Genomic DNA, 21,065 nt, shown 5'->3' with positions numbered 1-21,065 from the left:
GGCAACAGCAGCAGCTCTGGCCATGACGACAGGGGTTTTAATGGCCTCTGCGGGGTGCATTGCCCGCTAAAAGACCTTTGCAGCCAATGAACGTTTGTCTTCGCGAGACAACCTCAAACAAAAACATCTAAACACTCCCGCTTGACTCAACCTCTAATTAGTAAATTAGTATTTCAACGCGACAAGACGCGTTTATAAGTTATCATGGTATGTTTTCAAATTTCCTCCTTCTCGAACCTGAATCTCAATTTATTGGTTTATTGCATCCCGCGTTGTTGAACCACATGTCCATATTTGATGTTCAGTCGCTACATGTCCATGCATGATTCGCTTAGCGGTTTACACACTTACATGTAGTTTCATCTGAGCAAATCATTTCGTCTAGAAGTTACCAAATAGGAGTTATCTTTACTAAAACAAAATGCTGCAGTCTCAATTAGACCCTCTACCGGATGACCTTCCCTTTCGATTCATATCCAAGACGATTGGAAGAGGAGCATATGCATCGTGAGTTCACTTACACCTTATTCCGTCTCCACTCACTCCGATTACTGACTAATATCTCAGAATCAAAAAGGCCATACCTTTGGATGCCCAATCACCAGTCTTTGCGGTCAAGTTAATTCATAAAGGTTATGCAGTTAAGCATGGCCGCATCTCAGCTAAACAGATTGCTATGGAAGTGTCCTTACATTCTCACATCGGCCAACACCCGAATATAATTGAATGGTTTGCGACAGGCGAAGACCATATCTGGAGATGGATAGCAATGGAGTATGCCGAAGGAGGCGACCTCTTTGACAAGATTGAGGCGGATGTAGGCGTCACGGAAGATATCGCCCAAGTCTATTTCCACCAGCTCATCAGTGGCGTGAGCTTTATGCACTCGAAAGGTGTTGCACATCGAGATTTGAAGCCGGAAAACATACTAATGTCAGACAACGGAAACTTAAAACTGGCAGATTTTGGCATGGCGACAATGTTTGAATACAAGGGCCAAAGAAAGCTCAGCACGACGATGTGCGGCAGTCCGCCGTACGTTGCCCCTGAGGTACTAGCGAGCGGCCGAGTAGACAAGAAGTCTAGTGAAGTAACTAAATACTCGGCCGAACTAGTAGATATCTGGTCGTGTGGTGTCATCTTGTTCGTCCTCCTCGTAGGAAACACACCGTGGGATGAGCCAACCTCGCAGAGCTGGGAGTACCAAGAATACAAGAAGACGAACGGCCGAAGTACGGATAGTTTATGGGAACGAATACCTGCAGAGGCCCACTCGTTGCTCAGGGGTATGATGAGTATCGAACCGAAGAAGCGATTTACGTTTGCTCAGATACGACAACACCCTTGGTACACCCGCCACAACAGATTCCTAACCGCGGATGGTCAGATCAACGATCCCATAAATCTAGCAACGAAAATGCTTGAGAACCTACACATAGACTTTAGCCAACAGGCTCCTTCATCACAGCGCCAATCTCAATCACAAGATAGTATGGATATAGATGGCGGCTCATCTCATAAGACATCCTCTACACAACCAGAAACACCAATTAACGATGTTCTATTCGACTGGGAGAGACCGGTTCTCCGTACCTTAACCGCGTCTTCCACACAACCTATCTCCCGAACAGACGCAACATTGCCAACGCAATCTAGTAATTTCTTCGACGCCTTGGCCGAGGAACCCTCCATGAGCCAGTTCTCGCAGACGCGCGGGGTGCCACTCAGCCTAACACAGCACGCACAGCGCTTCAAGGACATCGTCCCTGCGCATTCATTTACTCGCTTCTTTTCGCATATGCCGCCGCAGCTACTTGTCCAGATGCTCAGCGATGCATTGCACAATCTCAACGTGCCACTACCGTCGGGGCCGCCATATGTCGGCCAGGGTGATCACGTGTCCACTTATAAAGTTAGGACGGTGGACGATCGCAAGCAGGGACTTCACGGGGAGATCCTAGTCGACAAGTACTTTTTACCAGAGTCCCAGGAGCTGCTCGAAGTGCGATTCGTCAAGCTCAAAGGTGACCCGCTCGAGTGGAGACGTTTCTTCAAGAAAATAGTTCTACTATGCAAGGACGGCGTCTACAAACCGGAGGACTAGAAGGACCGGTCGGTTCACCCAAATATTTGATTTGGGGTTATGTAATATGATGGTCGTCTCGGATTAACAGGACAGAACGGAAAGGGTGGAATAATAACCGGAGTAGGTCTGCTATATATCTTTTTCGTGCATAGGGATACGGAAAATTATATAGCGGTTAGTGTTAGGGGGCTTGCTTATTGATAGACTCAGCTTAGGTAGGTATAGGTTTTGCTAGAGCTGGATGCGACGTTGTTATTGTATTCTTATATACTCTCTTGTATGCTAGGGGTTAGTCGCGTTGCTTTCTGCGAGATAGTTGCAAGCATAATAGGGGATCTTATCACTGGATGTGCCAACCAGGTAGCATGATGCAGAACAAGCCTCTTCATACTATAAAGAATTTATGATTAGTTTAAACACCGAGTGATCTGCCTTATATAGTACTAGTCCTCAGCTCAATCTTAAGAGGTAGGTAGTTAGAGGATGATTCTGTAGTTACCTATTAGCACTTCAGGAAATGACTCGGGAAGTTTCAAGAACCAATTAGTAACATACTCTACTATTCCTCCATATTCTTCTGCAGTCCCCAGAAAAGGGTATAGTTGTGCCCTCAAACCAAACCCTTGCACATAGACCAAGTAGCCTCATTAATTATTTCCCAAAGTAGGTATATTTTCTATGGAGCTACGTTATTCTAATAGCTTATTTTGCTTAATTTATGGCTTTCTATTATGCTTTAAGGACCCTTATAGCCTCTTATTCATTATAAAATGAATGTAATCTTACGATTTACTAGCCATCATAGAAGGAATAATACCACGTATTATAGACTCTAGCCTCACCACAGTTAGGCAGCTTAAGGCGAAAACGTACACTTCCATTCACAATCAAAAGATATTATGGGGCATCCATAGTAGGCGTGAAAGCTTTCTTGGTCTTATCTAGGGCGCGAGAAGATCTAATTACCTAACGAGATGACGACCACACGGACAAACCGCGCGTATTATTGATTAAGTCTTAACGCAGGTTCCCAGGTAATTCCATCCTGGATCAGTTTCCCGACCGCCGCAACACCGAAAACAAACGATATCTAATATCCTCACCCAACAAGGGAGAATACGCAAAACGACTAATACCGGACCTAGATCCATCCAGGCGGGCAATTAGGGTCTTGGTTCTGGCCATGCTGCTGGTACTCGTACTCGTTCCGCTCATCATCCAAGCGTTCGTAACCGCCATGCTGATAGCCGAGCCAGCGATCCCAGGCGCCTCGGATGGCGCCCATGCCTCGCTGGACGAGGGTTCGAGTCGCGTTGCGCCCGCGCTGGAAGGAGTGCCAGCCGTGGGGGTAGCAGTTGTGCCACTGGGTGGTGTTGGTGTACCGGACAACGCCTGTGTAGGTGCCGTCGTGTAGGAAGGTTACGCGGTCCATCATGAGGGTGGATTCATCAATAGGTTGAGTTACTGTGAGGTAAGGAGGTTGGTTAGTGCTTCTTGGAGAGGGTTTGTGGGGAGTTAGGTAAGTAGGTGAGTGGATAAGTAGGTAGGAGTGTAAGTATGTAAGACACGTAGGTACTCATAAATATTGAAGGGTAAGGATTTTATGATAACTTGAACGGGAAGGTTTTATCCATAAGGGATAAATGAGAGGTGGGAGGGAAGAGGTAACTGGAAAATTAACTTACAAGGTAGCTCATACTCATCAGCACCAAGAGGGTACTCCATCACCGGTCCAGCGGCGTCGCCGTAGTTAAGCGGTCTTTGGAAACCCAAGCGGCGCGGCCAAGCCGCACCAAGAGATCGGTCGTCAGTTCGCACGTCGAAGCCTATATCGTGAACTGCAGCTTGAATAGCTAGCCAAATCTCACGACGCGTATACATACGAACAGGGCCATGTAAGGATGTGCAAAAGACGAAAGGGGGGATCTGGTTAGCAGGATTCTCTCGATTGTACTGCGCGATCATGTTTTGCATCATAGATGGCTGTCCGCCGCCCAGTTGTTCGGTGAACGGGTTGTGATGGTGCTGCGCAGGGCCAGGGTCGTCGCGAGGATCTTGATAAGCCGAGTCCTGAGAGACCGGGGGCTTGGTAGATTCAGGAACGTTACTGGTGCAAGTGGCCGTAATAAGGGGCCCCAGAAGAGCGTTGAGTGCTCCGAATTCACCAACCTCAGAGTCCTGGGGACGGGATTGTGGTTAGTATTGTGCGAGTCTCTAAGACCACAGGGAGGTTTCTGGTATGAGTGGCTATTCTAGAAAGGAAAAACATAACACTGATAATATTGTTAAATTAGAAACTTACCTGTTTGAACATGACGATAAGATCGAAAGTGGGCGCCGGCTGGCTTTCTGCCATAGTAGCGACAGTGTCATCGCCTTCCGGCTGGCTCATCATCGCCATCGATCCGGAGACACAAATAGCGACGAAAGCCGCCAAGGTGGCAGCGAGATAGTTCGAGAGCAGCATCTTAGATACCGGGATTGTAAAACGATTACCAAAGTGAGCGTTGTTGTAGATCTCTCTTGGAAGCTTGGGGAGAAGCTAGAAATCCTTGAGGTTTCGTTGCACTTTGAGAGGTTGTTGCAAACTGGAAAAAAAAAAAGAAACTCCAAGATGGGAAGAGGATGGTGGGAAATAAATAGGTAACAAACTAGGAAGGGCACCTGGCGAATTTTTTCTGTGCTTAGTCGCTCTACTGCTCAGCAACCTAATGATATGATGCGATTGTTTTGGCACCTGGGGCTCCTTCTCCGCCTGCTCTAAGGTATCTATCTCTTAGGGCCCCTGTGGACGCATATGCGGCTATAAAGACGTCTCTAAAGAGGTTGAGGAGGGTATCCGGAGCTTGAGGGAGATGCGGGTATGCTGGATAGTGACAAGGCATTCCTTGAGACATCCCAGGGGTCTTTAGGTCCTATGCTACGTTATTTGCTTACGATAGGAGGGGATATTACTGGCTTGATCAAGAGAGAGGAGACGACAACAACGATCACGATGAAGATGGTGGTGGCGGTGTGGTTGTTTGTAATCCGTTCTTAAGGGATTTCATGTATCATAGGGCCAACTTGGTTAGTCTCAACATGACATAGGACTATGGACTTATTGACGATTCACTGGGAATTAACATGAAAGGGACATATAAAGAAATACAGTGGCCGTCTAAGATAGTTTCTCATTATTCAGAGTACAGCGTTCGTGATCTTCAGTGCTTGTGGAAATCTATATCTGGCATCTATTTTCACTGGCAAGGTAGCCCCTAGGACTAGGCGAATCTGTGTGGCTGAGCTTGGATTTGCTTGCATCTTACCCTATGCTTATTCTGGTGAAAGTTGTCACAGTATTGCGGTTCCTAGAAGGCCATTAGATCTATGAGTAGATACATTATACGGAGTCATGCTGTGCATAAATACGTTGTAACCCGTGACGAGGCCATGATGAATGCTGGTGGCTGTTAATGGCATGGTGATGGGAGGATGTTGAAAGGGAAGGATTCCACCCAGTCTGAGAGAATAGCAGATATAAATATTAGCGTGTGAGTTTCACAGGACTTGTCGACCGTCTTGGTAACTATGCCTGACGGATATTTCTACAATAAGCAAATTCATAGCTAAGAGCCTCATTGTTATGGTCAGAAAGAGGGACAGTCAACCAGCTCCATAAGGCCAACAATATTAACCTTATTTATACCTCCTCTTTTTAACCGTTTAGCCCTTACACTATGCTATCAGTCAGGCACAGCGACATAGTGTCACGAATGTGCTGTAGTGATTTCACTAGTACCCAGTGAAGTTTGTGTATCACGGCTATCTATATCACGTACGAACTGCAACAGTCGTTCTACGTGGTGCGCACCGAAGCTACAATCACAAGAAGTACTAGTAACGTGATGTGTACCTAATCTAATAGGTCTAGGCGTGAGGCAAGTATGAGTGCCTCTTAACATTTAGCGTAGTTATGCTGTTGAAACTAAATATGGTTCGTTGAAGCAAAGTCAAGCATATTCTAACTACTGGTTTTGGTATACTTCAAAGATCGTTCTGGAAGGCGGAGGAGCTGTTTTGAACATAAAGGTTAAGCAAAGGTTGAATATCAGATTGTGATATTTGCTCCAGGCAATAAATTTTATAATACCTAACGCTATAGCAGGGGGCATTCTCCGTTTCCTCCAGTGGGCATTAGTCCAGAATATATTTGTAGCAATGAGTAGAATGCTGATGGGCAAATTAGGTAATGTCCGAAAGGCGTGTGAGGATAGGTAATCTATGTAAATGGTTATGCCTATTATACTCATTATCTGGTTAGAAACTATGACTGGAAGTTCGACTATTGTACCGCAGAGGGGAGGGAGATCACTTATGAGATATTTTGATTCAAATGATATTGGAAATGCATGATATGATGTTGGAGTCTGAAGAACTTAACGGTGTCCTCGACATGAATTTCAGGTAGACTTAGGTAGACCCTTAAATAATATCTTCGTTCGATTTATCTTTCCCGTATATAAATCTGAAGTAATAAAAATTTATTATGGTAAGGCATTCACCATATTTATAACATAGGTATTTATCAAATCTAAAACTACGGCTCCTGACTCCTTTTCCTTTTTCAGGGAGAAAATAAATAGGGGTAAATGCTTAGTCATCCTATGTATGATGACCCATCAGCCCATAGAAAAATGTTTATCGATAAGTTCGGCAGCTTATCCGAGCTTTGAATCTTCCGCCAAACCGATACGTCATGAAAAGCTTCGATTATTTCCATCATTTTCACCCTTCTTGTTTATCATCTTTGTCTGGTTCTAAAGGTCCACCACACTAGGGTTTCATCTATTCATACTTGCGCGTCCTATTCGTTTCTTAGTTATTTTTGCTGTAGTAATACTTGGGAAGCCATAGCAACATTGCTCCGACCTCAAACCCAATTCGACGACCAAATATTTACGTTAACCAATCTTTGTGTCAAACAGCTATACCCCTGAATAAGACCATCTTGTCGAATATCGTACACCGATGCAGATACAAACACCGATACCGCGATAGCATTGAAAGGTCAATTGTGAACGAGTTCTTGAAGTCGAACTCGCCAAGAGTAGCTGTTGCGACAAGAATTCGAGTTGTACACTCAAAGACGCATATCACCAGATATACGCACATATAGCGATTCGCTAAACAAACATGGCGGCAAAAGGAGATTCCGTTCGTGGGGCACCCGGTCGTTCGCCAATGCGCTTCATCTCCGTCGATAACGTCTTACAATATAATTCCGAAATACCATCTGGCCAACCCCGTGTCCCTCCACAACGAGGCCCCCGTAGCATTCCCGGTGTACGACGCGTGAGCGGAGGTGGCCTTCCTAATCTTGCGTCGCGCACGGGGCAACACAATATGCCGTCACGGACCACTAGAATCAGTGAGAAGCTGGTTCTGCTGCCTGAGACGGCTGACGATTTAGAAGGACCTGACGAAGAAATCGAATCTGCTTTTCGCGAGGACGAGACAAGACCATTGAAGGATGAAGAACTTGACGTTTTGAGGAAAAGGGGTGGGCTGCGTGGGAAGAGTTATGCCGAACGATTACCTAAATTTGAAAGGACGGAGAAGTTGTCGAGGCTCACGGCCTACTGTACTGCACAGTCTTTTAAAATGAAGTCGACTTCGGAATTTCTTCGCAAGAAGCACGATGCTAAAACAAAGCTCTACGATGACTGTCTATATACTGTATACCATCTCCCGCTACTACCTGGTGTGGACGGTTGCCGCGTGAGGAGTCGACCGATACTCAAGACCCCCGGCACGGGCAAGACGGTTTTAGATCTCGAAATCGAACGGAGCGAACGAAGAGATGAACATATGGGCTATTACGATGAATATTCGTACAATGAACAAAGCGGAAGTCCCAGCCAGGGGAATGGTAGTTACCAATCTGTGTCCGAGGATAGGGGTCAGGATACCGAAAACAACCATTCCCAAGACTACCAATCCCTGAATCCTGTCAATAGGCTCGCACCTGATGCTAAGCAATTTGCCGAGATGTTTGTTTTCTCATACGGTGTTGTTGTATTTTGGAACTTCACCGAAGCGCAGGAAAAGGCTATTCTAGCAGATATCACATTTGCAGAGACTGAGAGTGGGACACCGCTAGTCGCGCGACCTCTTGACCAGAGCGATGTCGAGACGGAAGAGTTTCATTTCGAATACAATGCGGACGTAAAGAGGCCGCGTATTTTCAACGATATGATCACGTTACTGCCGCGGTCGGATCATATGGTCAAACTTACCATCAGCCACGCTATCGCACAGAGCACCAAACTCTGCTTCTTTGAAGAACGGATGTCCGAAACCATGCTAAACGCACAGGATGTACCGAAGCGGTTAGCTCTTACTGGAGAGTTGAATATGACGAGGACTGAGATTGTGAAGATTCTCGGCCGGCTGTTTAAGAGCCGTGTTGACATCAACCTCTGTAAGTCACATGAACCCTTTAGATTGTATAACTAGGACTAACTGATCCCACTAGCATCGAACATTCTTGACGTTCCTAATTTCTTTTGGGACTCTGAACCTACTTTACACCCACTTTATGTTGCTATCCGTGAATATCTAGAGATTGACTTGCGTACGAAGGTACTCAACGAACGATGTCGCGTCTTCCTCGACCTTGCCGAGATATTATCAGACTCTGTCGCCGACGCAAAGATGAGTGCCATAACGTGGATTATTATTATTCTCATTATCGTCAGTATTCTTGTCACCGTCACTGAAGTCGGTTTGCGGTTCGGGATACTTTCTAAAGGGCGAGGTGAAAATAATGACGTGTCAAATCCCCAAAACGCCCTCGGCGAAGGGTGGATTGCCGTTAGATCCAATGCTACACTCGAGCAACTAAGGCAATGGGGCGTGAACTTGAACGAGGAAGAGAAGGCCGCCGTGTGCGGTGCGGATTACATCGGGACAACGTTCGCGGGCGTCTAATTATTTTTTACTCGTGGTTTTCTCCTACAGCACACGAGGTGGTGGAAAATAGGCGCAGGGGAGTAATGATTTCGATACCCATACACAGGGCCTATGGCGCATTTGTCTCTTAGCATTGGAAGTATGTCTGCATCACCTGCATCACCTTTCAATGTGAATTAACAGTATTTTGATAGCCGAGGCCCAAAACCCTCACTAATTCCCTGTTATATCAGGTGCTTCAAATCTATTCTGAATCGTCTATAAATTGTGAGACATTTATTATATGATACTAATTAACTTAGTTATATAGCCGTTCCCTTCACGGTATGTTCAATACGTCGTCGACGTTGACTACTTGTCCTGTAGCAATGGACCGATTCGCGGCGATACCGGTTAGAATGGACAACGCACCATCAACATGGCTCGCAGCTCGCATATACTCATCAGTCGTGGGCTCGCCGAAGAGGTCATTAAGAAGCACAGTATCACCGCCACCATGAGCACCAACACCATCCGAAATCTCAATCTCCTGCGGTTTCTCAAACAACTTGCGCAGCGTGATCGTCCGCTTTTCCAACGACCCTTCCGCCGCTTGATCGCCCCCCGAGTTCACATAACTATTCTCCACAACTTCCATCTCCAAACGTCCCCCGGTCCCGTTAAAACTCACCCTAAACCCCTCCCACGGCGCATACGCCGTCAGCGAATACGTTAGCACGGCGCCGTTGCGGTACCGCACGAGCAAATTCATCGTGTCCTCGATACTAATCCCGTCTCCGAACACGCTCTGGTCCCGGTAATACGCGTCCTCGTGCTCCGCGTCGAGATACATGGCTTTGAGCTGCGGGTGGTCTTCCAGGTGCAGCGCAAACGGGTCCCGTCTAGAGTTTTCGTTGCCGTGCGCGCGCGCGTAAAACGCAGATGGAGCGACGCCGCGGAGCTCGGCGTTCTCGCGCCCGTAGAACTTCAGGTCGCCTTGGGCGTAGACGGTCTGCGGCCGCGTGCGCAGCCAGAAGTTCACTAGGTCGAAGTGGTGCGTGCTCTTGTGCACGAGCAGCCCGCCGCTGTTGCGCTTGTCCCGGTGCCAGCGCCGGAAGTAGTCCGCGCCGTGGGAGGTGTTCAGCATCCACTCGAAGTGCACGCTGGTGACGGTGCCGATGGCGCCGGAGCGCAGCAGCTCGTAGACCTTGGTGTTGTGCGGCGCGTACCGATAGTTGAAGGTGACGCGCACGCGGCGGCCCGGGTTCCGCTCTACGGCGTCGATGATGGCGCGGCAGCGCGGGGCGTCGATCGTCATGGGTTTCTCGGTGACGACGTTGCAGCCGAGGTCGAGGGCTTTGGTGATGTAGATGTTGTGGGTGCGGTCGATCGTGGTGACGATGACCTCGTCGGGCTGGGTCTCGCGGATCATGCGCTCGAAGTCGGCGGCGGGGAACGTGGGAACCGCGCCGTGGCCGAAGGCTTCGAGCTTCGCGTTGGCGAAGTTCATGCGCGTCTGGTTCGTGTCGCATATGCCGACGATACACGATGTTTTGGCGTAGTCTTTTGCAATGGCTGTGTAGAAGAATATCGCGCGGCCGCCGGTGCCTACGATGGCGTACTTTTTCCGTGAGGGGCGGAGGGGTGCGGTTATATCGACCATTGTGGTGGTGTGTGTGTGCGTTCGCCCTGAGAGAGATGCGTTGGATGCCAAGATCTCCCTTGAGCTGTAAGTAGTATGAAAGTTGTTTTTAAGACGGATGTGTAAGTCTTGAGCGATGAGCTTAATGGTGAAGACTTCACTGAGGCTAGAGGCGATAACCTTAGATATAGCTATTTGTAATAACTTTCATATTATTCACCGGCTGTGTGAAGAACTTGATATTTCTCGAGAGGGGGATGTTCTATCACCACTTCACTCGAGCCGTTATCGCTGTCGGGAAAATACCCTGCGAAGTACACATCTGACGGGTTGGAGAAGGTTGGGGTAATGTTTCCACTGCCCCTCCCTAGAAGTTAGGGGTTGATAACTCGCTGTAGTCTTCTTGGTTGAGACTTGGCAGTTGGCCGGTCTAGTTGAAAAGGGGATGCCGTATAGCGAGCGAGGTCTTCTCTCACATGGCTATTTGAACATGAAAGCAGCGCTGCTAGACTATTTCTAGCTACAGAGTCTCAAGCCTACATGTCTCTAGTTAGCAAGATATCTGCCGAGGATGGTGGATGGGGTTTAAGCAGCAGCGGGGATAATCCATGAGTTGGATTTCTTCATTTAGCCGTATCTGGGGTTTGTCTCCGCCTCCACTGGACTCGCGATGCGGGGATTCTGGGGTCGAACTGATATGTTATAGGAAACGAGCTGTCCTTGTCCAATGGCGCGTTATTGGTCTCCATTCTCGGTTACCCCCAGCGGAATCCTTTCAAGCCAACTGCTGTCTTGATTTAAGTTGGAAGACGATACAATAGTCTATTCCGGGTAAACGTACCTTTGACCTTGACGAATCTTATATTTCCACTAATAGGAGCCTGTACCGACACTTACCAGCTACACCGTTAAACGGTGCTCTGTTGATTTCTGATAGATGTCCCGTTTGATATCCAGCTAAATGATGTGGTTGTAATACTGATCATTGTGTAACGGCAAGTATGTTCATAGGTTCTCTCGTAGTTATGAGTAAAAACGATAAGATTACTCTCGAGTATAGGCATATGATAGGTATTAGCCTGTTGCGATGTGCGGATTATCATTCAATAAGGTTCCCGTCTGAAAGAATGGCATGTATTGACATGTGTTGACATATGAGGTAGGCATCCCGGAAACACTTACACGCCCAGCCTACCGATGTTCCCCTAACAAGGATCTCCGCAACCCCAACCTGCCGTCTTCCCAGGTGTCTGGAATCACCCTTCGTATGAGGAGTTATATATGACCACCACCCTTGTCTGGGAAGTGATCACCAGCTTTATAACCAGCTACATCCCGTCGTCAATGAAATTATCTTTATATTCCCTCGCGCAGATGTTAGCTTGCTGAGTGTTCTGGTAATTGGATTTAGACGATATGGCAGACAATACGCCGAAAAAAGTATTAGCAGCGACTGATGCCGCCGACGCCATAACGCCCGTCGAAGGAACCACTGAGCGTGTCCACGCCGTCAGCTTGCGAGCGGATAAAGCTGCCCAGTTTATCGCCGAGCATGGCGAGGTCACCTTCACGTACGAAGAGGAACGCGAGGTTCTCCGACGTATCGACCTACGGATTCTCCCTCTCATCCTCGGCGCCTACTTCTTCCAGCAGTTAGACAAGTCTTCCCTTTCATACGTGTCTATATTCGGTATTATGGAAGATGCCCATCTTAAGTCGATAGAATACTCATGGCTTGGGTCTGTCTTGTATCTTGCGCAGCTCATCTTCCAGCCTCTTGCCGCTTTTCTGCTGGTGAAGCTTCCTACTGGAAAGGTGATCGGGACAGCGGTAGTCTGTTGGGTATGTGGTATAGTTATATATTTACGAAGTATACATGTATACTAATGTCTGTTCTATAGGGCGCCTGTGCAGCAATTATGGCGGCGTGCACTAACTTCGGCTCGCTTTTAGCCATGCGTTTCCTCCTCGGCTCGTTCGAAGCTATGATCGCTCCTTCGTGCTTAGCAGTGACACAAATGTGGTGGAGGCGATCCGAGCAGACGCTCCGTGCTTCCTACTGGAATGCCATGAACGGTGTGACATTCATCATTGGTAGTTTAGTAACGTATGGTCTCGGCCATGTCGCCAGTAAGAAGATATACCGCTATCAGACAATATTCATCTTCTGCGGTGCTCTTACTGTCCTCTTTGGAATCACTTTCCTCATATTCATGCCCGACTCGCCTATGGAGGCCAAGTACCTGAGCGAGCGCGAGCGTAGCATTGCCGTCCAACGTTTGCGCGCTAACCAGATGGGTGTCGCGAGTCGGCAATGGAAATGGGATCATGTTATTGAAACGTTTACGGACCTCAAGACTTTACTATGGTTTATCCTGATCGTCGCAATATCAATTGCGAGCGGAGGTATTAGCACATTTGGGAATCTTATCCTAAAGGACTTCGGCTTTACCAGCTTCACCGCAATTCTCTTCAGTATGCCAACGGGAGCAATCCAGGTTGCCATTATTATCGGATCGGCCTGGGTCGCTACTAGGATAGGGCGAAAAGGAATTGTTATCACGGGGCTCAGCTGTCTCCCGACAATTGGAACGATCCTCATGTTGACAGTGCCCCGAAATGAGAAGAACAAAGGAGTTCTATTGCTAGGCTACTATCTAGTTCAGTGCTTAGGGGCCATTACTCCTATGGTCTATGCATGGTCTGCCCAGAATACAGGAGGTGACACTAAGAAAAAGACCAGTTCGGCAATGGTGTTTATGGGAATGTGTACTGGTTAGTTGAATGCACAAAGCTGGCGGCCTTCAGCTCTTTCACCTTCGATCCATCTCTTTGTTATCAGGGTTACCTTGTTATAGTATCTAACTCTCAATTAGGAAACGTCATTGGCCCCCTTTTATACAACACAAAGGATGCTCCGTTATACCGCCCTGGTCTCATCGCCAATCTGGTCATGTTTGTCACGGTTGGCATTCTTGGATTGTGCGTCACTACGATCCCACATCCCTACACTATGCTTTAATTCCTGACTAACTAATGAGGTAGACTCATTCCGATGTACCTCATGTTCTTAAATAAATGGCATGCTAAGAGAAGAGAAGATCTCGGAAAGCAGGGAAATATTATCGATGAGTCTATGGTGAGAAGGAAAGATATGCAGGGTAGCAAGACTGTCGAGCTTGAGCAGAACGAACAGGCAACCAGGAATATTGAGGATGACAACGGCTTAAACGATCTGCCAGATCTAAAGAATGAGGATTTCATCTATGTATATTGACTTACACCGGTAAATTTTCGTTAGGTAGATATTTAGAACATTGACGAATCCGCACGGAAATTATCGTCCAAGAGCTTGCGGAAGGAAGAAAACATTGGCAATTGTGAATTGTTTCCTTGGTTATTGAATTCAAAATTGTCATAACAAATAATAATAACATTGATAGCAATCTATCTCGTCTCGCTCTCCACGTAATGATAACCGATTAAAAACAAGCTCTTTATCTAGTAAGATATTTTTATACTAACTTTGTTTTTATTATTGTTGTTGAGCATCAATTTCTACAAGAGAAAGAATAAGTACAATAGGCTATTTTGCAAGATAATCTGATTGTACATATTCCATGGTTTCTTTACCTAATACTTGTGACCGGCTCGCAGTGAACACAAAGATGCAGCATCTGGATAAAAGTAAACCTACGTCCATGCATCGTAGAAGTTACAGGAATAATTCATAGTCTTTCTCGAACCACATTCCTTAAGTATACTAATATCAGATCAGACTGTGGCAGGAACCACATTTTACTGGGAACTATCAATCTCAATTTGATACTAATAAAACTCACTTTAGATACAAGAACTATCAAACAAAAACCCGAAATCCACTATTTGGGCACGTATCTAGAAGATAGGTGTAATAGAGAGAATAACAAGGAAAGCAAAAAAAAAAAAAAAGAAAAAAAAAAAACCGACGATTGAGCAAAAATGTGTTACGTTTACATAGTACGCAGATATATCTGCAATCACCAGGAGATCTCTCCGGAAGCGCAGCAAAGCGGCTTTTGTCTACTCGACCCGGAAGTTTGCAATTCAGCAGAGCTAGGGAGATACCGTGTCTGCTATGTCACACTAAACCAGTACTGCGGACGGTGCCAGGGTGTCGCTAGCAGCATGGCTAATCACGCAGGGCAATGGAAACCCGGCACTCGGCGGCCCCAGGCCTCGATGAAAGAGAGAACTAAGCAGAGTGGATTATTGAAAGGACTGAGGGAGAGCTCTAACACGCCGGTCCACTCACCCAGCCCCAGGCGCGTGAGCCATCTCAACAATATGATACAGCGGAACCTAAAGGCAGCGCTCCAGCGCAGAGAAATCTACGTGCCTCAGACATACGCTGATATCCTGAGGTACATCGAGTCTCTTCCGCGGTGGCTCAACCGCAAAGGGCTGATTGCCTTAATGGAGCCCCGTTTCGCGCAGATATTTGACGAGGAGCTGCAGAATAGCCTGCGTCCCACGCTCAAAGCCGTGAACTGCGAGGGTATGCTTGAGAATGTCATGGTTTGGACACGGGGTTGATTTACCAACGGGGTATCGAGGTACATGCGAGGTGTAGTTATGCTCATGAAACATTGGTATGAAAGTAGACTGGTCTGGGTAAATGTTTAATGGCAACAATCGGATTAGCGTAGGAGTTGGGTAGTCTGTTAAAATGTCGTCCGTGATATGGGAATACGCTTAATCATAAGATATTAAGATCAAAAGGTGCAGAAGGAAAGTTGATTGAAGTTGAATGTTAAAACAGCTAGTAAATTGAGCGATTACCTTGTCTTGCTAGTCGAACAGCTACGTGATATAGAGATACTACTTTACTGACGAAAGCCTTAAGGCAAAGCTCAATTGCATACACATACATTGCGAACGCGTGATAATTTGAAGAGTACCTAATTTATACCTAGCTGGGTGTATTCGATAGATCAAATGATAACTTGGTCTTGTTCAACCCGAAATATGTCAAGTGTGGGTAGACCCAGCCAAAATAAATATGACCAATTCAATCCGGCGGTCTTGTAGTAATTAAAGCGAGACTGAGAAACATTGTATATGCCTATCGAATATACTATAGTCGCGAAAGTTCTATTACGAAATTACCTTTTAGTGGTACAGTGATATGTTTGACAATACTTTTGTGTCCCGAGAATTGTCGCACGTACGGGAAGGACTATATGCCTCTAAGGAGCACTTCACTTGGTATCTGGTATATAGTTATAAGTATGCTATTCAAATGGACACGGCAAAGCTTCCTGTTGATTGTAGAATATCTAGAAGTATCATGCCGTGGATATTCATAAAATAATATTGAAAGCGTAACAATAAAATAGAAAGTCCACGTTACCTTGTCCGCTTTGTACACTGACAACACTGTAATTGATAAGTGGCATCCGAACGCATCTCGTTCAATAACAACAAAGCGTATATCTTAACTGTATAGGTAGGTATCTTCTCGCACTAAATGTCCGCTTTCAGACAAGAAAGTCGACCTTGACAAAACAAAGAAGTGGAAAACATAAGGGGCATGCTTAATAGACGCGTTGAGGGAACGGCGTATTAATAGTCACTCAGGTATATACACCCGATGATCTTCGAGTTACAAATAATAGCCTATTTTACGGTTCAGACTAAACCAATTCATTCATTCACTTTTTCGACTAAAATTAAATAAAAAAATGTCAGGGCGCCGTGCCAGAATTCCAGACCCAAATAAGGGGATGGTAAAAGATAATAGACGTCTTGGAGGCGATCCGGACAAGCCAAGTATACGATTAGCCAGGACCAGTGTAATTGATATATATCCACCAAGGGAAGGGAAGATTACTTACAGGGAAAAACGTTATCCTTCGAACACCCTCGTAGGCAATCTACCCAATGAATGGAAGACAACACCAGCGGTATTTAGAGGCGTAGATGCGCTCAATTTACTCCGTAAGTAACTCCTTACAATTATTTTTTAGTGGCCCAATACATGTATTTTACCCTTTTAATGCGAGTCTTCATTACTAACAAGACTACCAGAGTCTGACAGGCGGATGTTCGTAGACTCAGATTGCTTAGATGTTTGCCTAGAGCAGCTTCAGACATATTTACCGAACTCTGTTCGAGAAGATATCCTTATAATGCCAGCGACTAAGGAATTTTTTTCTTATGGTGTAGATGAGTTCAAGGAGTGGTTTGACAACAACCTGGAAGGACTTGACGAAGGCAGAGATCGTTTCGTTGCTATCCGTGAACAGCCGTACGTTTTCTGGCCGATAGACGCCAGTGAGGAAGGTGACGAACCTCGCTGGATGGTAGCTGTTATCTACTTATTCCCGAAATTCGACCTTGAGGATACCGAACCCAATACCGCACCCTACGCAATGATTAAAGAGATGGCGATCATAGACCCTTCGTGGAATGTTGACAACGGAGCAAAGGCCGATGGAGTTATATTTCAAAGGATCCACGCCATCTTAGAAGAAATAGGCATAGAATTGTCGGGAAGGATCCTATCTCCCGTACAGATATGGATCCCTCCGCAGAATCCAGTGGGCTTGTCTCGTGATGACGAACTTTACGACGGCTTCAGTTCTGGATTACGCGTCTTTAGCCATATCAAAGAAATAATCGATCGTATGACGTGGGCTTATGGCAAGAGACCTAAGAGATATGAGTATGATGCCATATGGGGTGATCTAACTGCGTATTTTAATCCCGACCGTGTGCGTATGGAGATGATAGGCTTAGCATCAATGGCCGTGAATAGAGCTATGAGATACGTCACGCGGGTGGCCATAGAACCAGTCCAAGTTTTATACCATGGAGAAGAGGAAAGGATGATACATTTTTCGGCTTTGGAACCTATGGATCCATTTAAGTATAAAGAATGGAACTCAAGCGAACCCGGATATGATAAAGATGGGAATCACCGTTATTGGACTGATGAAGAGATATATCAACGTCTTATAGAGGCAAACCGTGTACAGGACATAGACGGGAATGCAAGCCAGGCAGAATCACCGCCCCCAGAATCAGGGGAAGAGGAAGAACCAGAAGAAACGGAAAGGCCGGAGCCGGAAGCGCCAGAAGAAACGGAAGGGCCGGAGCCGGAAGAGCCAGAAGAAACGGAAGGGCCAGAGCCGGAAGAGACGGAAGAGCCAGAGCCGGAAGAGCCAGAAGAAACGGAAGGGCCAGAGCCGGAAGAGACGGAAGAGCCAGAGCCGGAAGAGCCAGAAGAGACGGAAGAGACGGAAGAGCCAGAGCCGGAAGAGCCAGAAGAGACGGAAGAGCCAGAGCCAGAAGAGACGGAAGAGCCAGAAGAGACGGAAGAGCCAGAGCCGGAAGAGCCAGAAGAAGAATCAGAAGGTGAGGAGCCGGAAGGTGAAGAATCAAAGGACGAAGAAAAAGAGGAGCAAGAGAAAAATAGCAAGAAAGAAGCTGTAAAAAAAACCGTTCGTCCGAATATTGGATCACAGACTCACTCTAGCCCTTTTACTCCAAAAGGAAACAAAGGTGAACTCCATGTCATACAAGAAGAGGAAACCCTAGAGAGAGACACTGACTCTGATGAATCATTGCCCCCTATCACAGAACTCTTTTCTTCAACACAGGGCAAGAATGTGATAAGGAAGGACACGCCCGGCACCAAGACTACGCCCGGCAACAAGACTACGCCCGGTGACAAAAGTACTCCTATTGTTATCCAGGACACATCCGGCGAAATGAGCGAATTTGGAAGTAGTTCCATTGAAGCAAACCCGACACCCAGCGTCCGTGGAAATCAAACGGGAAGAGGAAGAGGAAGAGGAAGAGGAAGAGGGGGAGGAAGAGGAGGAGGAAGAGGAGGCGGAGTACAAGTGGAAGAAACGTGGGAACATAGGACGGCATCAGAGACTATTCAAAGGACTGGCCCCGTAGCCCCGGCTCCTATAACCCTAACGGAGTCGGAATTAGCAGGAAGTGGATCGTCGTCTGACGAATCGGATGTCGGTCAGGCTCGTAAGAGGAGGTCTACTGGCGATGGCGATTCGGGCTCTTCACCCGAAACGCCGCCCAAGAAGAGGAAAACTTGATCGATCAGTCTTTAGTTTTGGAAGTGAGATGGCGATGAAGGGGCTTTGAATGTCTGGTGGGTTGCAGAGTTAAAATGAGATGGATTTGAGGTGTATTATTACTATGGGGCAATTTAGTACATATATAGGTAGGTTAGGTAGATTCTAAGGTGTTTACGTCGTTTCGAGTTGGGGGTTTTATCTTACTTACTATATCTATATCTAGTTGTCACATATAAGGCGTAATTTCCGAGTAGCAATTGCGGCATCGGTTTTTGCGATATAAGTATTGATATGTTAGGTACATAATGTCGGGCAGTCATGCATTATGATACATACCTATGTAACTCCTATATGTGCCTGCCCAAACGCTGTGACTGCCCACTAATAATACCTCCTGCCATTCCGTTGAGAAGGTGCTCTTAACATTATTTGAACGCAGTCTCTCGGCGCTGTGGTACGTGCCTGCCCCCTTTAAGAAAACACCACTATTGTCGACGACGTGATAGGGTATGCAGCCAAACAAATTAAAACGGGTACCTGTTCAATAGTTTAGGAGGGTAGGTGTCTAGGACTTCAATAGGGGAAATCTTTGAGTAGGTAACTTGCTCAAATGGAGACTGGGAAGTTACACTGAGCATATTATTTAAATATGCGCTTTCCTAAGCTAGTTTCTGGCCTTCCACCGGGGAAATATATAAGCATCTCCATTCTACCTACCATCTCCCAGTTTAACCTCTTCTCTTCCAATAACCACCCTTCGTTCTATTCACCTACAATTCACCTTGAACCATTCCTCTACGCTACTCGTTAACCCAACCCTAAGAACGATCCATACCACAAACAGCCCGCCCATAGGTCCCATCATGAAGGTCGTCATCTCTCATCTGATCAGCGCCATTAGTGCTGTTAGCGCTGCTATTGCCGGCGCGAAGGCCGTGGTCACGGTAAAAAGCCCGCCTGTGTTTAATATAGCGATGATTCATGCTGACAGTTCTATGTAGGATGCAGTTGATAGCCTTAACGTTACCTCCATCCTCCCTGAAGGATACACTGCTATTCCCTTCTCTATGGACGTTTCTCTTGAACCCGGCGGTGAGGTGATGACTTTTAACGGTACAGTCACGGTATGTTATGATCATGCAGATGCCTTAATATGACTTTTGGGTTTAACATACTGTAGGACATCCTCGCTCAGATCCAGAGCATCAAGCCTGACTTCACCTGGGACAACTACGGATCTGCTGCACCTTCGACTGGAGTTTCCAAGTACAAGCGAACCAAGGTAAGTATCTACAGGGTCTTTGGAACCCCTTTGATATTGACATATGCCAATAGTCTAAGATTCTTTGCAACATTCCCAATCACGACCACGGACTACGATATATCCTTTTATCGGGTTATGACTTCTTGAAGAATATCCACACAGATTGCAAGATCGACGCAGGACCCAAGAAGTGCGCTATGCTCTATTGTATGAAGGGCACCTCGATTTGGATGTGCAATGACAACAGTACTCCCATTAGTCGAGACTGTGCCTACATCGCTACCTATGTCCTAGATATCATTGGCGCCGAAAACTGCCAGTCCCGCGGCAGTATGGGACCTACGACTTGGACTCAAGGGCAGGAGTTCGACACAGACAACTTCAATGTCATTGCCGGTGGCGGTGGCTGCTCGTAGTGGTTGCGAGAGTTGGGATGTGCCTACCGAAGCAGGTGGCCAACAGCTTTGCCATTACGATATTACCGCACTGAACTAATTTCTTTGGTCTTCGTTGCTAATACTTTGAGTTGAGATGGTAATTGAACGATAAGGGGTTAAGTTACTGCAAGAGAATCTAAAAGGATCTCTCTTATGTACATGTAGACCTTTAGCCTTAGCTACTTTCGCCCGTTGATTCCTTCTACTTGAGTCTAGGTCCGCAAAATAGAGATTTGACTTATTGAGTAACATATGAATGTTCCCAGCCATGCCGTATCGTGAAATAGACCTAGTAGAAAATAATTTTGTATGGATTGCCATTTTTGGCTGTCTAGAGTTTGGTTGAGATCACTTTGTCATGTCTATAAATCTAGTATGGATCTGGTCGTCAACCAAACACTATCTTGCTTTTTGACGGGTTCATATTCAGGGCGCTTTCCACGATTCCTACCTATGATGACAATGAGAACGTTAACGTCTATTGGTTGCTATAAGCTAGGTAGCTACAGCAGGCGCATCTATGGCGCTTTAGACGTCTAGGGTATTCCCTTAGGGCAACAGAGCTAGAGTTTCGCCTGACATGAGAGATCTTCTACTTCCTGCCTATACCATCCCC

The 21,065-nt window shown here is 46.5% G+C and overlaps 8 protein-coding genes across 8 annotated transcripts; 6 read left to right on the top strand and 2 right to left on the bottom strand.

Moving 5' to 3' along the window:
• The first annotated feature begins 239 nt into the window (after positions 1-239).
• Positions 240-2,518, top strand: F5Y00DRAFT_213610 (Pkinase-domain-containing protein). Its single transcript, XM_048005544.1, has 2 exons — positions 240-507; positions 568-2,518. Exons 1-2 carry the CDS (start codon positions 422-424, stop codon positions 2,102-2,104), a joined length of 1,623 nt encoding a protein of 540 aa, XP_047859921.1. The 5' UTR covers positions 240-421; the 3' UTR covers positions 2,105-2,518.
• Positions 2,519-2,878: 360 nt separating this feature from the next.
• F5Y00DRAFT_256379 (uncharacterized protein) lies at positions 2,879-4,553 on the bottom strand (the record flags this gene model as incomplete). Its single annotated transcript, XM_048010399.1, has 4 exons — positions 2,879-2,918; positions 3,289-3,550; positions 3,772-4,264; positions 4,389-4,553. 4 exons carry the CDS (start codon positions 4,551-4,553, stop codon positions 2,879-2,881), a joined length of 960 nt encoding a protein of 319 aa, XP_047859920.1.
• A 2,268-nt stretch (positions 4,554-6,821) lies between these two features.
• Positions 6,822-9,316, top strand: F5Y00DRAFT_249768 (DUF155-domain-containing protein). Its single transcript, XM_048009643.1, has 2 exons — positions 6,822-8,549; positions 8,604-9,316. The coding sequence occupies exons 1-2, from the start codon at positions 7,262-7,264 to the stop codon at positions 9,056-9,058; spliced, it is 1,743 nt and encodes a 580-aa protein (XP_047859919.1). The 5' UTR covers positions 6,822-7,261; the 3' UTR covers positions 9,059-9,316.
• Positions 9,237-11,094, bottom strand: F5Y00DRAFT_213546 (NAD(P)-binding protein). The gene has a single exon (XM_048005542.1). It carries the CDS (start codon positions 10,680-10,682, stop codon positions 9,360-9,362), a length of 1,323 nt encoding a protein of 440 aa, XP_047859918.1. The 5' UTR covers positions 10,683-11,094; the 3' UTR covers positions 9,237-9,359.
• Positions 11,095-12,077: 983 nt separating this feature from the next.
• Positions 12,078-13,938, top strand: F5Y00DRAFT_274557 (MFS general substrate transporter; the record flags this gene model as incomplete). The annotated part of the gene is made up of 4 exons (XM_048013378.1): positions 12,078-12,503; positions 12,563-13,436; positions 13,538-13,643; positions 13,707-13,938. The coding sequence occupies 4 exons, from the start codon at positions 12,078-12,080 to the stop codon at positions 13,936-13,938; spliced, it is 1,638 nt and encodes a 545-aa protein (XP_047859917.1).
• A 704-nt stretch (positions 13,939-14,642) lies between these two features.
• Positions 14,643-15,236, top strand: F5Y00DRAFT_267009 (uncharacterized protein; the record flags this gene model as incomplete). Its single annotated transcript, XM_048012015.1, has 1 exon — positions 14,643-15,236. One exon carries the CDS (start codon positions 14,643-14,645, stop codon positions 15,234-15,236), a length of 594 nt encoding a protein of 197 aa, XP_047859916.1.
• Positions 15,237-16,384: 1,148 nt separating this feature from the next.
• Positions 16,385-18,874, top strand: F5Y00DRAFT_274555 (uncharacterized protein; the record flags this gene model as incomplete). The annotated part of the gene is made up of 2 exons (XM_048013377.1): positions 16,385-16,640; positions 16,731-18,874. 2 exons carry the CDS (start codon positions 16,385-16,387, stop codon positions 18,764-18,766), a joined length of 2,292 nt encoding a protein of 763 aa, XP_047859915.1. The 3' UTR covers positions 18,767-18,874.
• A 737-nt stretch (positions 18,875-19,611) lies between these two features.
• On the top strand, positions 19,612-20,428 carry F5Y00DRAFT_267007 (uncharacterized protein; the record flags this gene model as incomplete). The annotated part of the gene is made up of 4 exons (XM_048012014.1): positions 19,612-19,692; positions 19,750-19,872; positions 19,929-20,030; positions 20,084-20,428. 4 exons carry the CDS (start codon positions 19,612-19,614, stop codon positions 20,426-20,428), a joined length of 651 nt encoding a protein of 216 aa, XP_047859914.1.
• Positions 20,429-21,065: the final 637 nt, after the last annotated feature.

The sequence above is a fragment of the Daldinia vernicosa genome (genome assembly GCF_022497035.1).
Source record: "Daldinia vernicosa strain CBS 139.73 unplaced genomic scaffold F5Y00scaffold_89, whole genome shotgun sequence".
In the NCBI taxonomy this organism is placed as follows: Eukaryota; Fungi; Ascomycota; class Sordariomycetes; order Xylariales; family Hypoxylaceae; genus Daldinia; species Daldinia vernicosa.
Note: the sequence above shows the minus strand (reverse complement) of the source record. Positions and strands in the feature narration are given on the sequence as shown.